Below are 18,666 nucleotides of genomic sequence, written 5' to 3' on the forward strand. Positions count from 1 at the left end.
TATATTAAAAAGATCGATCACTTCTCACTGACACTATACATAAATGAATAAATGTATTAAGGAATAAGCAAATTTAAAACCTTCATACATTTATTTACATATAAATGTACCCACCATATATTATAATATGTATGTGCAAGCATAAATTCCAATAAAATCAAAGTATGAAATTTAAAAATTTTATTTTATCACTTTATTTGATAACCGTATAAATTTTAATATTTTTTTGTAACGATGTAAAATGTTGATTTTGTATATTATAGCGCAATTCCTAAAAATAAAAGTTCTAAGTTTGAGCAGACAGTTGGGAAAGAAAATATTATATAGCTTAACAAAATTAACAGTTTGACAGTAAAAAACAGCTTAACAATGTAACAGTAAATTTAATATTTAATATTAAATTTATACAAAACAAAAATTGATGAAAATATTTATAAAAAAATTGATATAAATACATATATGCATTTTTTGGTTCTCTGAAAGTTTTTCGAATTTTATCGGTTAAATCGAAAACTTCATGTTGTTCAAACAGTAGATTTAAAAAAACTTAATTAGCTTAGATCTTAACATAAAACACGTTCGATAAATCAAATCTGCAAAATCAACAAATTTGCTATGTTCGATATATGTACATAACTCTGCTGAACAAATGCCAAGTTAGATTAGCATTTTAACAGTCAAACTCAACCTAAATGTTTATTAAAAAAGCTAGAATAAATAAAACTAATTTTTTTTACCTTAATGATATGCTCATTATATAACAAATTTAAGTTAAAGGCTTGGCGGGAAAGCTAATTACATTTAATTTTTACGTGATAAGAATTGACTTTCACGTCAAATTTATCTAGGTTGAAAAGATAAAGCAAAAACAAACGATGTTGCACATACATGCTAACATATAAGCATTTCATATTCTGTTCACAAACAATTAGGAACTCATCATTGTTATATCATATCGAACATCGTTAATTAATGAAGGCAATATAATGTAGTTGGGTCTGAGAATGAAGTTGAAAATTCTTACTTTGTTAAATCAGTAATACGAGTAGATGCGAGAAATATAAATTATTAGTTAATTTAGCATACTAGTTTTTATGTTGTTCACGAATTAAAAATAACATTACGATTATAGGATTATATATATTGTACATTGTATAAAAACTTTATTCCTTTAGGAAATTGGAGTCACTATTATGCATGAACTCTAAGTTATTATTAGACGTGAAACAATAAAAATATTGTTTGTCTTAATCTACATATCGCCAAATTTTTATAGAGCTATCATCGCTAGTTGAAAGTAATTGTCCAGGAGTGATTGGATCCCATGTTACGGTATTTACATCTTGAGCATGAGCGTGATGAACTGTTGCAACCACGCTAAAAGTTGGCTCATTTTTAGATGAATTTTCATCTTCTTTGATAATTCTAATAGCATCATCCCCACAAGCAGTTGCTATTAACCCTACGAATTGAGAATAACATTTAAAAAATATTAAAATCAGGTAAATTGATTTAACTAACCTGTGAGTTTACACCAACTAATATCGTATACGCTTCTTGTGTGTATACCAGAAATTGTACAAACACACTTCCATGCTGTTTCATTATCAGGTGTTGCTATATTTTCCTCATTACCAGGTGGATAAGCCTGCCATATCTTAACTGTTTGATCATCGCTACAAGAGGCTAATCGATTTCCCGTACTATCAAATGATATACTCCAAACAGTGCTAGTATGTGAAGCTAATGTTGCAATGCATTCCCAGTCATTATCTGCTGGGTTTTCTTTGAACATTTTAATTGTATTGTCATAGCTTGCAGAAGCCAATATGTCTATATGGGGATGCCATCTAACTTTTTTTACATCTTGTGTATGAGCATTAAGTACAGCAGCGCATTCAAATTCATCATCACCAGCTACTTCCCACACCCAAACAGATTTATCTCGACTACACGTCGCTAATAAATTTCCTGATTTTGACCAATCACAACTTTTAACTTCATTTTCATGTCCTTCTAATGTCGCATTACATTCAAATTCTCCTAAAGAATAAGTTTTTGTAATTAAGGTTCATTTTCCACTTTAGATAAATTTATTACCAGAGGTTTTACTCCAAATAGCAGTAGTGGCATCAAAGCTGGCAGAAGCTAGAAATTGCCCACAAGGTGACCATGCTACGTCTACATTGTATTAAAAACCGTATATAAGTTTACTACATTGCAAGTCTCGATTTTGTTTAGCTACTTACCTCTTATGGTTCTTTGGTGACCATCTGATAATATTGTTTTTGTTGACCATTTAGAACCACTACGAGACCAAATTCTAATTGTTTTATCTTCCCTAAATATTTGGTAAGATATTTTATATTTTATACATAATATGTAATTTGTATACATTTAACTCACCCGCACGAAGCAAACGCACCTCCTTTCGGATTCCAATTTGCACCCCAAACTATCCCTTTATGACCTTTTAAAACGCTTATTTCCTCTAACTGCCCCATTTCAAATTAAACATAAAATCTTTTATATAATTTTAATATTTTTTCAAACAGTCAAGAAAATATTAGTTTTTCTTATCGTTACACAAATTCATTTAATAGTATCATATGTTTTCTTTGTTTTCTTTTTTATGAATTGACAAATTGTCGGATATATGACATTAGGGATGGGAAAAATTTGTTTTAAGGCTGCCAGCTATTCACAATTGTAAAAAGTATAAATGAAGTGTAAAAAATAACAAGTGATTTTGTTTAATACGTACAAGGGCGAGCGAAAGCGGCTTTTCATATGGTTAAACTTGATTCATTTGAAGCATCGATTTATTTTCCAATTTTTGAAATATTGAATTATAATAGAAAAAACTAAATTTAAAATAAACAAAAAAAAGAGAAAGAAAGAAAGGGGGAACAAATATTCAAAGAGGTTTATGTAAATTTTATTGACTTAATTATTATATAATAGTATTTTATAACAAGTATATCAAGTAAGCTTGGAGTTTTTTGTCATTCTAAGTTATTCCGGTTCATTTAACGTCAAAAAAACGTTTTTAAATTAATAATATAAATTCTGTATACACATAAAAATTTATGTACGAATAAAATTTGTAAGATATTATAAGTAGTTTTAAAAAACTTATTTAAATTTATTTAAATAAGTTTAAACTTATTAACTATTTAAAACTAAATTATGTAAATACATAATTTTTGTGTTTGAGTTTTTTTTTTTAATTTTATTGGATTTTCGTGTAAGCACATTATAATATGAATCATGCGTGTGAGCTCAGTTCAATATAAAATAATAATGCAAAAAATAAGCAATCAAACTAGACTAAAACTAAAAGGTAATGTGGGTTGCATTCCTATAAATAAAAAACTTTGTGATTTCGAGATTTTAGAAATTTCTTCCTTGGAAAAAAGAAACATTTTCGATAAAATAGGAGGGAGTATTCTGAACATTTAAAACTAATAAAGCAGATAAATATTAACTTATTTACTTCAGCGTCTGCTACGATGTTCGTATAAGCAAAATTGTACGATTTAGTTGGAAGCGATTGAGATTTGAAACGTAAGAGACTTTGATTTGTAAAAGCCGAATTTAATTGAACTGAATAGTATGAAAAAAATAGAATCTTGACTTATTTCCCATCCAATTTTTTGACAGCTGAAAAAATTAAAAATGGCGAGAACTGAAATTTTCTATATGTTTTAAGTCTGATCAGCTGATTTTTGTTTTTAATTACAATAATATAAAAAAAGCTGAAGGAAAAAAAATTTGACCTATTTGTTTTTGACTTATTTTTGTTTTGTCGGCCGCTTATTGTCTCTTTTATAGCAATTGCTTTATTTATTTTTTTTTTGACTTTTCAATTGTCAAAATACACGTGTAGTTAAGTTGATATGTATGTAAATTGTAAACTTTAAGTTGCATTTTAAATAGATAGTATTATTTTGCTTTTAAAATTGAAATTTAAAAATATGTCTTCATTCTTTTTGAAAAGTGAACCAAAGGTGAAAGGTAGGAAAAGAAAGGTAATATAAGATTTGGGAATAATATCTTTTTTTTTGATTAAACTTAGTATAATATTTGCAGAATAACACAGCTTTAAAGCCTAAAACTAAGACTAAAACGAAAAAGGAGGCTGAAGATGAGGAAATTGAAAGTGACGATGCGTTTGGTGATGAAGGAGAAGATGATTTGGATGGAAATGAAGAGGCAATTGCTGAAACTCCTCAAGAAAAAAGACTTCGTTTGGCCAAGCAATATCTTGAAGAGATTGAAAAAGAGGAGAGAAGTAGGAGGGAAGATGAGGATATAACTGATCATGTTTCACGCAGATTGCAGGATGAGTATCTTGATAGCATTGGAAGGTTACGGAAAAAGATAGCAGATAATTATACAGGTTATAACAAGGATTCCATTAAAATTCTCAAACATAAGCGCCAGAAGCTTCCGCTAACTGTAGTAGTCTCCTCGAATGATAATTCAATAATGTTTAGCGGTGGTAAAACTTCTGTAGTTGTAAAATGGGATTTGACGACTTTTAAAGCTTTGGGAACTTTTGATTGTCAGTCGGTAAATGAAGTAGACTCTAGTGGTAAGAAACGAAGACCACATATTATGGCGATGGCGATATCGACAAATATGAAATTTTTGGCTGTGGCGGAAGGAGGAAATGATATTCAAATTTGGTGCCCAAATGAATTAAAACATTTAAAAACATTTAAAGGTCATAGAGACATGGTAACTTGTTTGGTGTTTAAAAGGGATTCTCATGACTTATATTCCGGAAGTAAGGACAGATGTGTTAAACTTTGGAATCTTGACGAAATGGTTTATGTGGAAAGTCTGTAAGAAATAAAGTTTATAAAAAAGAAGGCCTTTGTTACGTAAAAATTTTAAATATTTTCAGTTTCGGTCATCAGAGTTCAATAACTGGAATAGATGCGCTTTCTAGGGATAGAGCAATTACATCAGGTGGGTCTGATTGTACAGTGAGAATATGGAAAATAACTGAAGAATCACAATTGATTTATAATGGACATATTGGGGGTATAGAAAGCGTCAAATATATTAACGACGAAAACTTCTTTTCATGTGGAACTGATGGGTATATTTTTTTAAAAGAATAATCTTTTATAGAAAGAATAATTTTATTTTATTTTAGATCTTTATGTTTATGGAGTACAATGAAAAAAAAACCATTACACACTTCCAATTTAGTACATGGTACAGCATCCAATTTAGAACCAAATTGGATATCAGCCATTAGTTGTGTATTCAATACAGATTTACTAGCATCGGGCTCATGTGACGGATATATACGCGTTTGGAAAATGGACACTAGCAAAAAACTTGTACAATTATTTGAAATTCCTGCACCTGGCTTTGTTAACTCGCTATCTTTTACTAATGATGGTAAATACTTGATAGCAGCTTTAGGCCAAGAACACAAACTCGGAAGATGGTGGAGAGATAAGAGTGGGCGAAATGAAATTCGAGTTATAGAATTAGAAAAAATTAATAAAATTGAAAGTTAATAGTAATTAAAAATGATTTTAAGTTTCTTTTGAAAATAAAAGAGTAACTTCGTTTTATTGGAAGCTTGTACGAGTTAAGTTCTTTTTGAACAATAGGTTTTGTTTTGGTATATCTACACGTATATATATACGTACATACATTTTTTAAGAAAGAGACAGTTAAAACCAGAAAATTTGTAGAAAAGTTTGTAGAAAAGCAATAGCACTGTAGTTTTTATAATTTTATTATTTTGATCATAAACCATTTTACATAAATATTTTTCTTTGATTAACAGAAATTAGAATAATTCGATATTTATTTACTTATACATATATTTACAAAAACATCAAAAAACACATACATATATTTTTTATTTATTCATTTTATGTATGAAACTCATTCCTCTTCTGGAATCTTTTGTGTCTTAATTATTTAAAGTGTAGGAATTTATGTCAATAGTTGTAGGGCAAATATACAAAGCATCGGGATTAATTTCTTTATGTCTTTAAAATTGATGCTGTATGTACCTAAAAAAATTACATTGATTGTATGACAAACCAATTTTGCGTCTAATGTCTTTCATATTGCTCTACCTATGTATGTGCATATGTATTTGCATTATTATTTTTTCATAATCAGTATTTTGGAACTTATTTCTTTTGCGTGTTGTGTTGAAAAATTTAGTAACCTTGATCGATTATATACTAGCATTTTAAACTATAACAATGCACATGAGAGTGATGAATTTATATGGAAGACGCATTGAGAAGTTTTGATATAAAGTATAAAACCAATATTTTTCGTTGTACAAATCTTAGAAGAACATACATACATATATACATACATATGTATACAATATTTCGGGTTAAAAAAGATGGAAGGCAAAATAAAATCAATTACGCTCATAGAACTGTTAATTGTTTCGTAACAATTAACTATTTCAAAATAAAGTGAAAATTAACTATTTCAACTTTGAATGAAGAGTAAAAATTTATAAAAGCTCATTATTTACCCAATCTTCTTTATCTGATGTTCTAAATTGAATATGTAGTAATTTTTTTCATATAATTTATTAAATTAAATGAAATAAAAACAAACAAAAAAGAGAAGCAGCAACAATTAAATTTTTTTTTTTGTTTTTGAATTCTGTTGGCTTTAAAAACAGTAATTTTTATTTTACAATACATTCACATATTTGCATAAGCATGAGCAAATATAATTTAAAATTTTCCATCTGTTTCCATTCCTCAATATTTTAAATTTTTTCTTAACATTTTATAGACGATGGATACAAGAAATTGACCCACTTGATTGTGATAATTCTCGTTAATTGAATATGAAATAAAAAATTATTACTTTTTAATTAAAACATTCGGAAATATCTTTATATAATTTCATTGTAAATTAAAGAATTCGTAAATGTTTTCAAACTATTTTTATAATATTATTTAGCACATTTTTTAATACATACTATTATTTTATCTAGATTTAATATGTAATATGACACGTTAAATTCTTATACTTAGGACTAAAAACAAATTTATTACAATTAAAATATTTAATATTAAAATATAATTTTATTTATATATAGATTTTATAAAATAAAATTATTTTACAATACTTGGTAATTATAATTAAAACATCACAGATTTTTACCAAAATAAAAAAGGTATTAATTTTATAGCATGGCATTCATATATATAAGTATATATATGAATACATGTACATACATACAAAATATATATATGTAATACGTGTATATATTCATAAATTTTTTCTATACTTTATTTAAATATTTACGATAGTAATATTGTACCTTTGTATTTATAAATATAATATTATATTTTTGATTAATATAGCTATGTATAAAAATAGAGTGTTTTATTTTCTTATAATAAACTAAGTAGATAAAATTAAATTTTGGTTTATTTTTATAATACACATATTTACAAGGTGTTATAATTTAAAATTTACAAACGAACAATTATAAATTAAAATGTTTTATGAAACCTTAAACGGAACAATATTATTTTATATTCTATTCTTATAATTAAGGTACATAATTAATAACTCTAAAAATTTATAATTCAATTGAGTATAATAAAAATCGGTACTTTCTTTTTTTTCAATTTTAACATTTTTTGAATTTACTAAAACGTCAATTCTAGCATTTTTCTATGATTTGGTAGGCTAAAATGCTACACACGTCAGGAATGGTACTGTAATTCGTATAAGACTTTTCTAATTCCATTTAAAATTTATTGTGCTTTTTATGGAACAATCACAAAATGATAATTTCTTGCAGGATTTTTGAAAAAAATAGAAAATTAATGTTAATGTAATTTTAGAAATTAGCAAAATTTACGTCAAAGTATCAGAAAATGCTTGAATTATTTACTTATTGTTATCAATGATGGATTACTAATTACTATAATCGGAATAGGCAGCATCAGTATTGAATGTAACACAAATATGCCCAAATTGAATGTAAAGCACTTCTTATTTCTGGATAGCATCAAATAACTTGTTTTTCCAAAAATGGTGGCACATACCTTTGTTTCAAACATTTTTTAAATGGTTTCGTTGTTTTCATTTTGTTTCGAATATTTTTGGTTCGCATTATTTCTAGTATTTTTTTAAAATCGTTTCAAAATAATTTTTACGACAACAGATGAGTGATCGCCAAGAAATTTGTAAAGTTTTAAAAACAATATTTAAAAGTTTAAAGGTAAATAATGAAATTTAAAATAAAAAGAAAAATATTTTTATACAAAAAGAATAATATTTTTATACAATTATTGCGTTTCGTTTTTTGGTTGAAAACATTTACGTGCTAACATTAAACTTTCGTTTCGAAAAGCTATATTCTGCCACCCCTCAATCGTCCTTAAAATTAAAAAACAACCCTAAATTTATGAAATATATATTTCAATTCTAGCCATGCAACTAAAAACTTTCAGAAATTTAAAAAAAAATTTTTAAGTATTTTAGTGTATAATATCTTGAATTTAACTGAAGACAACGAAGTGGTATTAGAAATATGAATTGAAATTTTTAGTAATCCAAAATAAATACTCGTATTAATGTTAATAGTTTTTTTGTTTATCAATAAAATCATGAAAGCAATATTGGGAAATATTATTTGTTTGTGGAGCATTTTAGCTTTCACTTGAAAGTGTTCTTTTTCTACCAAATTTTAATTCAACTTTATTTTCATCATCCTTTTCTTTAAAATAATCACATATTTGAAATAAACTATAATGTTTTGTATTTTCTAATTGATTATCCATTTTAATTTTATTAGAACCTAATAGATTTAATTTTTTCCTAGGCTGACTATTGTATAGTCTATAATTAAAATCTTTATTGGTATTAGTTAAATCTCTTGCTTTATAGGAATCGAGTTCATCATTTGAACTATATAATCTTTTCATTGATTTCAATGAATTAAACTTTGATGATTTTGGTACATTTTCAATATCAACAATTTCGGTTGTTGTTGTGTTAGTTGGACCTAAACTTATATGATAAATAGGTGGCAAATGATTACTATCGAGTTTTCGATAACTTTCATGCTTAATAAAATCTTCACTACTGCTACTTGTATATGAATTATTACTAGAATTACTTGATATAGAATAACTTTTCTTGATTTCATTTGATGTTTTAAAATTTTGTTCAATTTCTTTTTGTTTTGCTTTTAATGATCCATAACTATTTAGAGACGGTCCAAGAAAATCTAATTGTTTTAATTCTGTACCTAATGCCGTTTGAGGTGGGTAATTTGATTTTGAGGACTTCAATTGTTGACGTATTAATGCTAATGTTATTGATTTCCTTGGTTCCATTGTGATCTTTTGATTTTTTAACTTGTGAGAAAGATTATCAACACTTGTTGAAAAATTTTTATTATCATATGTCGATATTTGACTAGGTTCTCTATCGTCATCATCATCATCGTCATCAGATGAAATGTAGTTTTTACTTTTGCTATTTGATAATTCACAATCTGAATGAAGTTTATAGCTTTCTTCATTTATAATACTAGGAATTTCAACAATTTTCCACATTTCACGATCAGTTGTCGCTGAGGCAACTGCTGCCACTGTTTGATGAACGCTATTTAAGCTTTTTGTTATCGTCAAATTAGTTTTATTTTGTTCTTCTATTTGCTTTTGTTTCAGCCATACAGGTGAATCTGTACACGAAAAAAGCAAAAAAAAATTAAAAAGAATTATACAAATAAAAATTAAATCTGTTATACAAGTAAAATAAGATTTAGATTTATTTCAGCTTTTTATAATTTCGATTTATTTCAATTCTGTTTAATTTTTTAGTTTAATTGTTAGAATGACCGTTCGCATAAATATTTTCTGCATTACAAAATATTTTCATCTTCTTGATTAAACTATAATTTACGAATACTTTTAAGAAATTTGGAAGAACTATAAAAAAATAAAAATCAAAATTTAGTAGTTCAATTTCCTGGAAAGCATATTATAACAACTTAACTACGGATTTGAAAGGAACAAAGAGTAAAAAAACAAGAGATTTTCTAATAAAACCTATTATATCCGTATTTTGTTGCATATATGTGGGAGAAACATTAATAAAATAAATTAAAAACGAGAATGGATATAGTTGACCGTGTTAACTCTGTGATATCTGTAGCAATAAATAATTTCAAATGTCGGAGATAGTTAACATACAGTTTCATACACCCTTTTGATTTTTCTGTCTAGTGCTATTCTATACATATATGACAGTTACCATATAAACTCATACAATATAAAATAGTTTTACTGAAATGATGGCCACATCACCAAATGTTTGGAAGCTACCAGAAACAGCCGAGAAGTTTTAACGAGTTTTATCAAACATAACAGTTCTAATAATATATTTGCTACACAAATTTTCAAAATCATACTCTGAATAATTTCTGAGATATGGCTAAATATCTTTTGGAGTTTTATGGCAGCTATAACAAGCGCTTATGACATCTCAACAACTTTCAACGAATGTAGCTGCCATTTTACCATATTTGTTTTTTGAAAATTGCAGTACTGTAAGTTGATCAGTTTTTAATATAAAGCCAAATAACTTTTCAAGTTTTATGGTAGCCACGCAAACCAGTACCGCATTGTATCATTAAATAGTTATCAATAAATAACCCCAATTTAAATAGGGTTCCGGCATTTACTATTATAAATCATTTGTAAAAATTTGGTGAACTTAGCTCAATTTTTTTTTGATTTATCATTCGGACGGACGGGCGAATAAACCGCCGGATTGGAAGACGGATAGACGGACAGACATGGTTAGATCGAATCGATGTTCGACGCTGATCAAAAATATAAACTTAACCTATATCTCAAATTATTATTTCTTAACTTTACAAACCGTAAGGCAAATTTAAATATACCCTTCGAACCTATACGTTCGTATGAGTATAAACAGTGGTAGTTGCAAATGTCATAGCATATAAGTAAGGGGAAAATATACGTAATCACTTCGTCTTGTTGTTTTTATGGAAGCCCAAGAGCACATAGTTTCGGAGAAATAAATGAATTTTTCATCAAATTTGCAAAACTTCACTTTCAGTTCGCTGAAGTACTTTTACGATATCAAATTAACTTCTAATTAACAAAAATTTCTTTGTGAACTTACTCTATTTTTAATTACACTTTTGTTAGCAGAGGCACAGGCGAACTATCAAAGTAAAACTAGGCTAGGGTTAGATTTGGATCGGGGAAATATCGAATTTAAAATAAGACAATAATATTATAATTGCAAAATAAAAATACGTTAGTTGTGAAGATGGAAGGAAGACTTACCAACGTATATTCGATTACGAAATGATGCACGTGAAATCGAATGTAAACGATGTTGACTTGCTATTGATAACTTATAATGAATATCAGGCTGTTGTTGTACTTCGATACCAAAAATTTTCAAAATTAAATTTTTCAATGCTGCACGGAAATCTTTCAAATGATAGGCATATAAAATTGGATTCACAGCTGAATTTAAATGGGTTAATATTATACAACACATTTTTAATTGATCTGGTATTGGTATGTCACGATTAAATGCTCTTATACAATTTATTGTATATAATGGTATCCAGCAAATCATAAAAAATAACACAATAATTGATAAATTTTGTGTGGCTTTAACATCACGTTTTCGAGCTGCACCAAGAACTCTTAACATTGTACCACCATGTCCTCTACAATTATTGAACGTATTATTTGATATTGTTTTAACTTGTTGTTGATCATATACTGATAAACGTGATGATCTTCTTGATCCACTAATTGGATTCATTGTAACTATTTGACGAATCTATATGAATATAAGTATAAATAAAAAATTAAATTTTTCTTATTAAGAAAAATCATAATTAATTTTAATTAAAAATTATTTATGCGTACCTGTTTGACGATGACACGATAAATATGTGCATAAAAACATAACATTAGAAATGCTGGTGTAATTATTGTTGCAAAATATAGAAATAATAAAAAATTATAGTCCATTGTTTCCTCGAAAAAGCAGGTTCCCTGATATGTATGAAAACCAAATAATGGCATTAAACCAACAATAGTACCAGCTACCCAACACATTGAAATTATACCTGTTACAATAATAAGTAATTAAATATTAATATAGAAATAGTGACTTAATTAATTACAAAACAAAAATAATGAAGAAATTTATTTGTAAATTAAGTAAATTGCAATCATCTTTAATTCCAAGGAAACTAATTACGATATATAAGTATGTATGTATATATGTGAGTCAAAAATTGTATAAAAATAAAATTCGCGTGACTTGTTTTCAAAAACACTTTTTCATTATTTATAATTGTTTTATTAATTGAAATTTTTATTTGAATAAGAAATTGGAATGAATCAAATTAAATAATATTAAAAAAGGATCGATTTGTTTTTAATATACAGTGTTACTCCAAAAACGCTTCACCTTTAAAGGAGTCACTAAGATATAACTAAGAGACATTGGATATAACTAAGCTTGTGAGTTGCATTTAAAAACAAAAACAATAAACTCATGTTCCACAGTATTTTATACCCCGGAGTAGAATTTGAATGACTTAGCAATCTTTAATAAATTTAAGGGTTATCTGATTTGAGAGCTCTGAAGGGTTCAGTTTTGTTAAAAATACTATATTAACGGAATTGAACAAGTGATTATTGACGGATTACCTGATCTATTTTGACAATTATAAAATCAATTTAGTAACATATTGTTATAACGGTAATTGTAGTGGAATTTATTTAAAAAAGGTACCATTTTCCACGTAATCACAATGCTTTGTGGAAAGAGACATTTCATTATTGTATTCATCTAATAATAAATTAGTTGAGTTTTTAAACCCTATTGTGAGAAATGTTTCATAACCCAAAAATCGCAAAATATGCAAAAGAGGCCGATGTTTTTTACGATCTCAAATTTCTTAAATAAATTTGTAGTTTATCACTTATAAAAAAACGACGAGTTTTCAGTGTATGAGAAAATATAACAATTTCAATAAAGGAGCCTTTTAAATTTATTTACAAAAAATTTTATAGATTTAAACTTTTTGCCGCCCACTGTACTTGATACATTTAGCCAGTAATGATAGTTAATATATTTTTTGGCAATAGAAATTTTAAATAGCCTTCCGTTTTTGGATTTAAGGGTTATAATAAGAAATGAATGGTTCATAAAAATTAATACAATTTTGCTTTTAATATTTTAATGGGAAAAAAAAATATTTATAGGAGAAAATAATTTGGAATAAATTGCATACTTACAAGGTTTATTTCTACAACAATTGAAATTTTTATACCCGTACGAACATATGTTTACTTATCGTTTGTAAAGCTAAGAAATAATGGTCTGAGACATAGACTTAAGTGTATGGTTTTAATCAGCGTCGAATTCTGAGTCGATTTAACTTTGTCTTTTATCGTCTGTCCGTCCGTACGTCCTAACGATAAGTCAAAAATTAATTGAGTTTAGTCAACCAAATTTTCACAAGTATAGTTTATCATAGTAAATTTGTTAAGATCGTGGTATCGGTTCGAGTAACTGCGATTCAATTCTCAAATTTATTTGGCTATATCTCAGAAACTATAAAACCTGTGGCATTGAAAAGGCGTTGAAACTGTTTGGCTTTCCCAATAGCCGCGATACAACTGCAAAAGTTATTTAGCATTATCTCAGAAATCATTGGAATTATAATATTTCTTGAAAACAAGTGCGTTATTAGGGCTGTTATGTGTGATCCAAAGTCAGCTATGGGATATTCATAACTCGCACATAAGGCAACAAATTCGTATCGCAGAGTGCACGGTCAATTCTACTTTTTCTCGTTACTTTTATTTTTGGTCAACAAAAATGACTTCAATTTCAATTTTATTTTTTTATTGGAAATAATAAATTGAATTTTCTTCTAATATGACTATAAAGTCCAACTATCAAGTTATCTTTAATTTTGACTTATGGTATATGTATCATGTAGTTATATGGTAATATGGTATTTAAATTAAATACAGAAATTTATAATTTTATCTGAAATCTGCAAATTCTTTCTGAGCTAAATTAGATTTAGATACTGCATTACTGCAATACGAAATTAAAGGTTCCTAACTGTCCGATTGGGCGGGGCATTTTATTGTTCGAAGTATGGAATAACAAGTTATAAAGCATGAAAAGTCTTCAGCTTCCTTTGTGAATGTTATTGAGGCTAATATTATACAGGTTCGCGGTTAATATTATACAGATTCTGTCTTTTTAAATTTTTGTAATATAAATTAATTCCTTTGTAATGCAAATTCTAGTTTTAAGTTCATAATTGAAAAAAGAATTAAAATGCTGTTACACTTTTTGCATTTATATAACAATCATCTTCCTAAGATACTATTTGAATATATTTTGTACTTGAAATAGCAAAAACTATCCCGTATCTGTTGATTAAATAAAATATACTCGTATAGTATTTATTTATATAACTGATATGCCGAACGTGATTCAGCGCATAAAAAAAGTAAATTTACTCAAATCCAAACCAACCCAACAGAAATCGGAAATATAAATTGTCAACAAATATAAGTTCTTCTGCCAAATTCTATACAAATTAATCTAATTCATTAAAAAGGATTTTTTTTATTAACCGTGAAATTTCATTTAAAATTAACCGAATTTGTAAAAGAAGTGTACGTGTGTTTATATAATAAATAAGAAGTATCGTAGGTTGTTATTTATTCCGTGTGATTGTGAAAACAAAACCGAAATGGAAAAAATTTAATCCTTAAAATTAAAAAGATTAACGTTTTTTTAATGAAAGAAAATTTTTTTTAACTCGAAATAAATACTCGTATTTTGCATTAGTTTAAATTTATTTTAAGGATTTTAAATTATTAAGGATGTCGAAACAAAAGACATAGAGCTTTAATAGATATTAAAACGAAAAGTAATTTCTCATAAGTTCTCAATTAATAAGATGCTGGTGATGAATACCAAAATTTTAGTTTAGAGTAAATTAAAATAATTTAGGGTTAGAATTCATAGTTGAAAGTTTTGGACATATAAAAGTCTGTCTATCCGTGCTAAACTATAATATCCCAGCTCAGTAACTAATTCAAGTCAAATTTCTAAATTTTCACAAATTGTTTATAAATTAGCTACTCGTTTATTAACATTCGTTTAACATAGTTAGTATAATTTGAAGCGTTATTTGATTATAAATTCAGGATATTATGCTGAAATATCGTACAAACGAGTTTAGTATAGCAAAAGGACATAAGTTTTCATATAAAAACTACACAATTATTTATAAAAATTAGTGGATATTGTAATTGATTTCTTATGGTATAATTTCAAAGGTAAGGAAAGGTATAAGCTCTTAACCTTACTAAAATATTATGTAAATGAGATTAGTTTCTGCTCTTCTCCATAATTTCCTACAACTACACCACACTAGTATGTATATTTGAAGTACAAGAATAACATCTATTTAAAATTAATTTTACGTTTTGATTTGTTTGTGTTCTTATAGTGCGCTTCTTATAGTGGAAACAGCGTGCGGAAACTTAGCAATGACAAACCCGTCGTAATTAACCATTATTTCAACTTTGACTAATGAGAATAATTTAAGTAAAAGATTCTTCTTTTAAAAGAGTATTTCCACTTCTTCAAGGGAAATGTGCTATTCTAAAAATCTGATTTTTTTACACATATATTTATAATACAATGGTATATCTACATTATGTGTACTTAGAAGATTGTACTTTGTGGCAAATAGCTTTGGAAATAAAATTTTTCTTCGATAAATCTCTTTATAAACAACCACATGTAAAATTCTTCAATAATTTCATAAAAATTGCAATTTACACAAAAAACAAAAAATATTGTACAATAATTTATGAAAATTAATGATCAAAATAAATTTGTAAACTACTTACCAATTGCAGTTTTTGTTCTAACATTCCTTGAATATGCCATCGGATGTAGTATAGCCCAATAACGATCAACTGATACAGCAACTAAACAAAATATTGATATTGTACATAATACAACTAATGTAGATAAAGATAATAAACAAGCGTATAAATTCTTTGGTTCACCAATCGATGATAATATAGCAAATGGTACACCCAATAGACCAACTAAAAAATCAGCAACAGCTAATGATACTATATAATAATTTGTTCTACGTCTCAATTTTCTATCACGTTTAAATACAATAATAACCATTAAATTACCAATAACAGCGATAACACCAACCAATATTTCAAATGCTGTATATGGTATATTAAGTTGAAAATCTGTTTGATCCTTAACATTTTCATATCTTGAAGATGATAATATTGAAGATGGTGAAGATATATAAGATGTTAGAGGAAAAGAAGAAGAAGCAGGAGAAGAAGAAAACGATGAGGAAGAAGAAGATAATGTTGATGAATAATTTAATTTGATTTGTTCATTCAAATCTGGATCTGGTAAGAAATAGTGAAATGACATGATAGAAAAAAAATGATTTTTATATTTTGTATCTTTTATATTTTATTGTAAGAATTAAAGTATTTAACTTGGAAATTTTGTTAAAATCTTGATGATTCTTTGTTTAGAACTGGGAATTTTTCTGGTTGCTTTTATTTGTTTGTAATATTACAAAATTTTAATTTAAGAAAGTCCAATTCTTCCACCAATCTGTTTATTCAATTATAATTCAAAATCTATAAATCAATAATCTGAATGAGATTTATATATTCTTAGTGTGCATGATGATCATTTTAATGACTTCTGATTAAAAAAAAAAATAAACTACATTGTTTACAAGGACATTTTATCCTTGTACAATTTATTCGTTTTATTTAGATGTCAGTTTGCTTCTGATGTTGTTTTGCTATGATGATTGTGAATTGTAGTTATTTTTATTCTTAGAAAAATATTAAAGTAAATATTGGCGCAAACAAATAAAGCGCAGCAATAAAAAATCCTTGTTGATTAAAATTCAAAGTTATCCTTTTTTTTTGCTATTGTTCATTTCACATTGGCATTCAATTTATTTTTTTAAATGTATTTTTTAGTTTTATGTTTTAATTTTAGTTTCACATCATATTTGTTTACATATTATCCTTTTTTGTTTTGGTGCTTGTTGAAAAATTTTACTTTTTGTTACTGTGATAATTGAATGGAATTACAATTTGAAATAACAAAATTAAATAGGTTTTGTTACTGAGTGCCTTTAAAAAATTTCACATTAAAGAAATTTTAGGAAATAATTATGTCTCGTGTACTGACCATATGTGATAATTGAAGAAATTGTATTTGGTACTACTCCAACTCTGATGAATTTCTTGTTGCTTTATAACAAAATTTATACTTTTTAATAAAATAAGAAATTCAATTATTTTTATTTTTATATTAATTTAAAGCTTTAAAAATTTTATTCGATCCAAATTGTTTTAAGTATAATTCTTCGATGAATGATTCACTTTAACTTTTTCTGAATTATTTCTTAATTTGTATTCGATCTTTATAATTATAGTATTGATTTCATTTAATTCAGAATAATTTGCATACGTAATTTTAATAATATATGATATTAATGATATTAATTTAGCAGTATTATTTAATAATGAGAACATGGTAATTTTCACAAATGATTTATATTCTAATAATAATAATAATAACAATGATGGTAATATTGTTAAATAATTTGCTTTCATTTCACGTTCTATCTGATCAAATCTGATGATAGGTTCGCTTTCAAATAAAATTATATTTTATGTTGTCATTTGATAATGTGAAATAACTCGAACGTTTTCTAATAATTTAATTTATTTTATCTTAACATATGTATTTGTGTATGTATAAGAAACTTGGCAATTGCTGGAGAATATTTAAATTTTTGTATACGATGCACCTGTAATGATTTTAAATTATTCTTAATTAATTTAAAATTAATAGTATTCTATTATAATTTTAATATATTGTAGTTATCATTAAATATCATAAATTGAAAAATTAAAAAAAAATGTCATTATAATGCGAAGAATGCAAGTAATATTGTAAAAATGAAAATCAACTGTGTAAAAGGCAATGAAAACCCAATTGCTTTAGAATACTCTATAAGAAATCCCTCAAGATCCTGTTTCCTCAAGTAAAGAAAATTTTTGTTTTAAATGTAAACTATTCAATTTTCACTATTAAAACAACACGCCATTATTTTCTGAATAATTTACTTGTAAAGCGAATTTGACATATTAAAAACTATTTAAATAAAAGGATTCTGAACGTTGAAGAAACGAACATTAGGCTAATGAGTGACACTAAATTTAGGAATGTTTCCTTAAGATTTGAAAACTCAAATTCTATTTTCGTTTTAATTGGTTTGTCCTCGTTAAGTATTTCAACTAAGTTAAAACTAGTCTCTCAGTTACCTAAAATTTTTCCAAATGGAGTGGTCTGGCATTAATAGTGCGTAAATTATCAAAGCTTATGTAAATGTAATTTAAAATGGTCAATTTTCATTAAATTTTACTTTATTTATATAAAATTGTCGTAATACATAACAATTTCATTCTTCTTTGTTAGGGTAATTGAGTTTTGTATCAACTATACAATTTATGTAAT

General features: G+C 26.4%; 3 protein-coding genes across 3 annotated transcripts; 1 reads left to right on the top strand and 2 right to left on the bottom strand.

The window, feature by feature from the left end:
• Positions 1-1,120: 1,120 nt before the first annotated feature.
• Positions 1,121-2,616, bottom strand: LOC129619006 (probable cytosolic iron-sulfur protein assembly protein Ciao1). The gene is made up of 5 exons (XM_055534052.1): positions 2,407-2,616; positions 2,250-2,341; positions 2,101-2,181; positions 1,522-2,043; positions 1,121-1,462 (listed from the first exon to the last, which is right to left on the bottom strand). Exons 1-5 carry the CDS (start codon positions 2,502-2,504, stop codon positions 1,248-1,250), a joined length of 1,008 nt encoding a protein of 335 aa, XP_055390027.1. The 5' UTR covers positions 2,505-2,616; the 3' UTR covers positions 1,121-1,247.
• Positions 2,617-3,885: 1,269 nt separating this feature from the next.
• LOC129619075 (U3 small nucleolar RNA-interacting protein 2) lies at positions 3,886-5,570 on the top strand. Its single transcript, XM_055534158.1, has 4 exons — positions 3,886-4,031; positions 4,093-4,850; positions 4,913-5,110; positions 5,168-5,570. Exons 1-4 carry the CDS (start codon positions 3,978-3,980, stop codon positions 5,538-5,540), a joined length of 1,383 nt encoding a protein of 460 aa, XP_055390133.1. The 5' UTR covers positions 3,886-3,977; the 3' UTR covers positions 5,541-5,570.
• Positions 5,571-8,326: 2,756 nt separating this feature from the next.
• On the bottom strand, positions 8,327-17,919 carry LOC129618744 (uncharacterized). Its single transcript, XM_055533707.1, has 4 exons — positions 15,990-17,919; positions 11,955-12,157; positions 11,355-11,865; positions 8,327-9,718 (listed from the first exon to the last, which is right to left on the bottom strand). The coding sequence occupies exons 1-4, from the start codon at positions 16,546-16,548 to the stop codon at positions 8,679-8,681; spliced, it is 2,313 nt and encodes a 770-aa protein (XP_055389682.1). The 5' UTR covers positions 16,549-17,919; the 3' UTR covers positions 8,327-8,678.
• Between the last annotated feature and the right edge of the window lie 747 nt (positions 17,920-18,666).

Source organism: Condylostylus longicornis, unplaced genomic scaffold (genome assembly GCF_029603195.1).
Source record: "Condylostylus longicornis isolate FDR11 unplaced genomic scaffold, ASM2960319v2 ptg000010l, whole genome shotgun sequence".
Classification (NCBI taxonomy): Eukaryota; Metazoa; Arthropoda; class Insecta; order Diptera; family Dolichopodidae; genus Condylostylus; species Condylostylus longicornis.

Coding starts and splice junctions, on each gene's coding strand:
- LOC129619006 (XM_055534052.1), bottom strand. CDS start 2,504: ATGGGGCAGTTAGAGGAAATAAGCGTTTTAAAAGGTCATAAAGGGATA. Junction 2,182..2,249: donor TCACCAAAGAACCATAAGAG/GTAAGTAGCTAA, acceptor AATACAATGTAG/ACGTAGCATGGTCACCTTGT. Junction 1,463..1,521: donor TAGTTGGTGTAAACTCACAG/GTTAGTTAAATC, acceptor CTCAATTCGTAG/GGTTAATAGCAACTGCTTGT.
- LOC129619075 (XM_055534158.1), top strand. CDS start 3,978: ATGTCTTCATTCTTTTTGAAAAGTGAACCAAAGGTGAAAGGTAGGAAA. Junction 4,032..4,092: donor TGAAAGGTAGGAAAAGAAAG/GTAATATAAGAT, acceptor TAATATTTGCAG/AATAACACAGCTTTAAAGCC. Junction 5,111..5,167: donor TTTTCATGTGGAACTGATGG/GTATATTTTTTT, acceptor ATTTTATTTTAG/ATCTTTATGTTTATGGAGTA.
- LOC129618744 (XM_055533707.1), bottom strand. CDS start 16,548: ATGTCATTTCACTATTTCTTACCAGATCCAGATTTGAATGAACAAATC. Junction 11,866..11,954: donor ATCGTGTCATCGTCAAACAG/GTACGCATAAAT, acceptor ATATTCATATAG/ATTCGTCAAATAGTTACAAT. Junction 9,719..11,354: donor TCGTAATCGAATATACGTTG/GTAAGTCTTCCT, acceptor TTTCGTGTACAG/ATTCACCTGTATGGCTGAAA.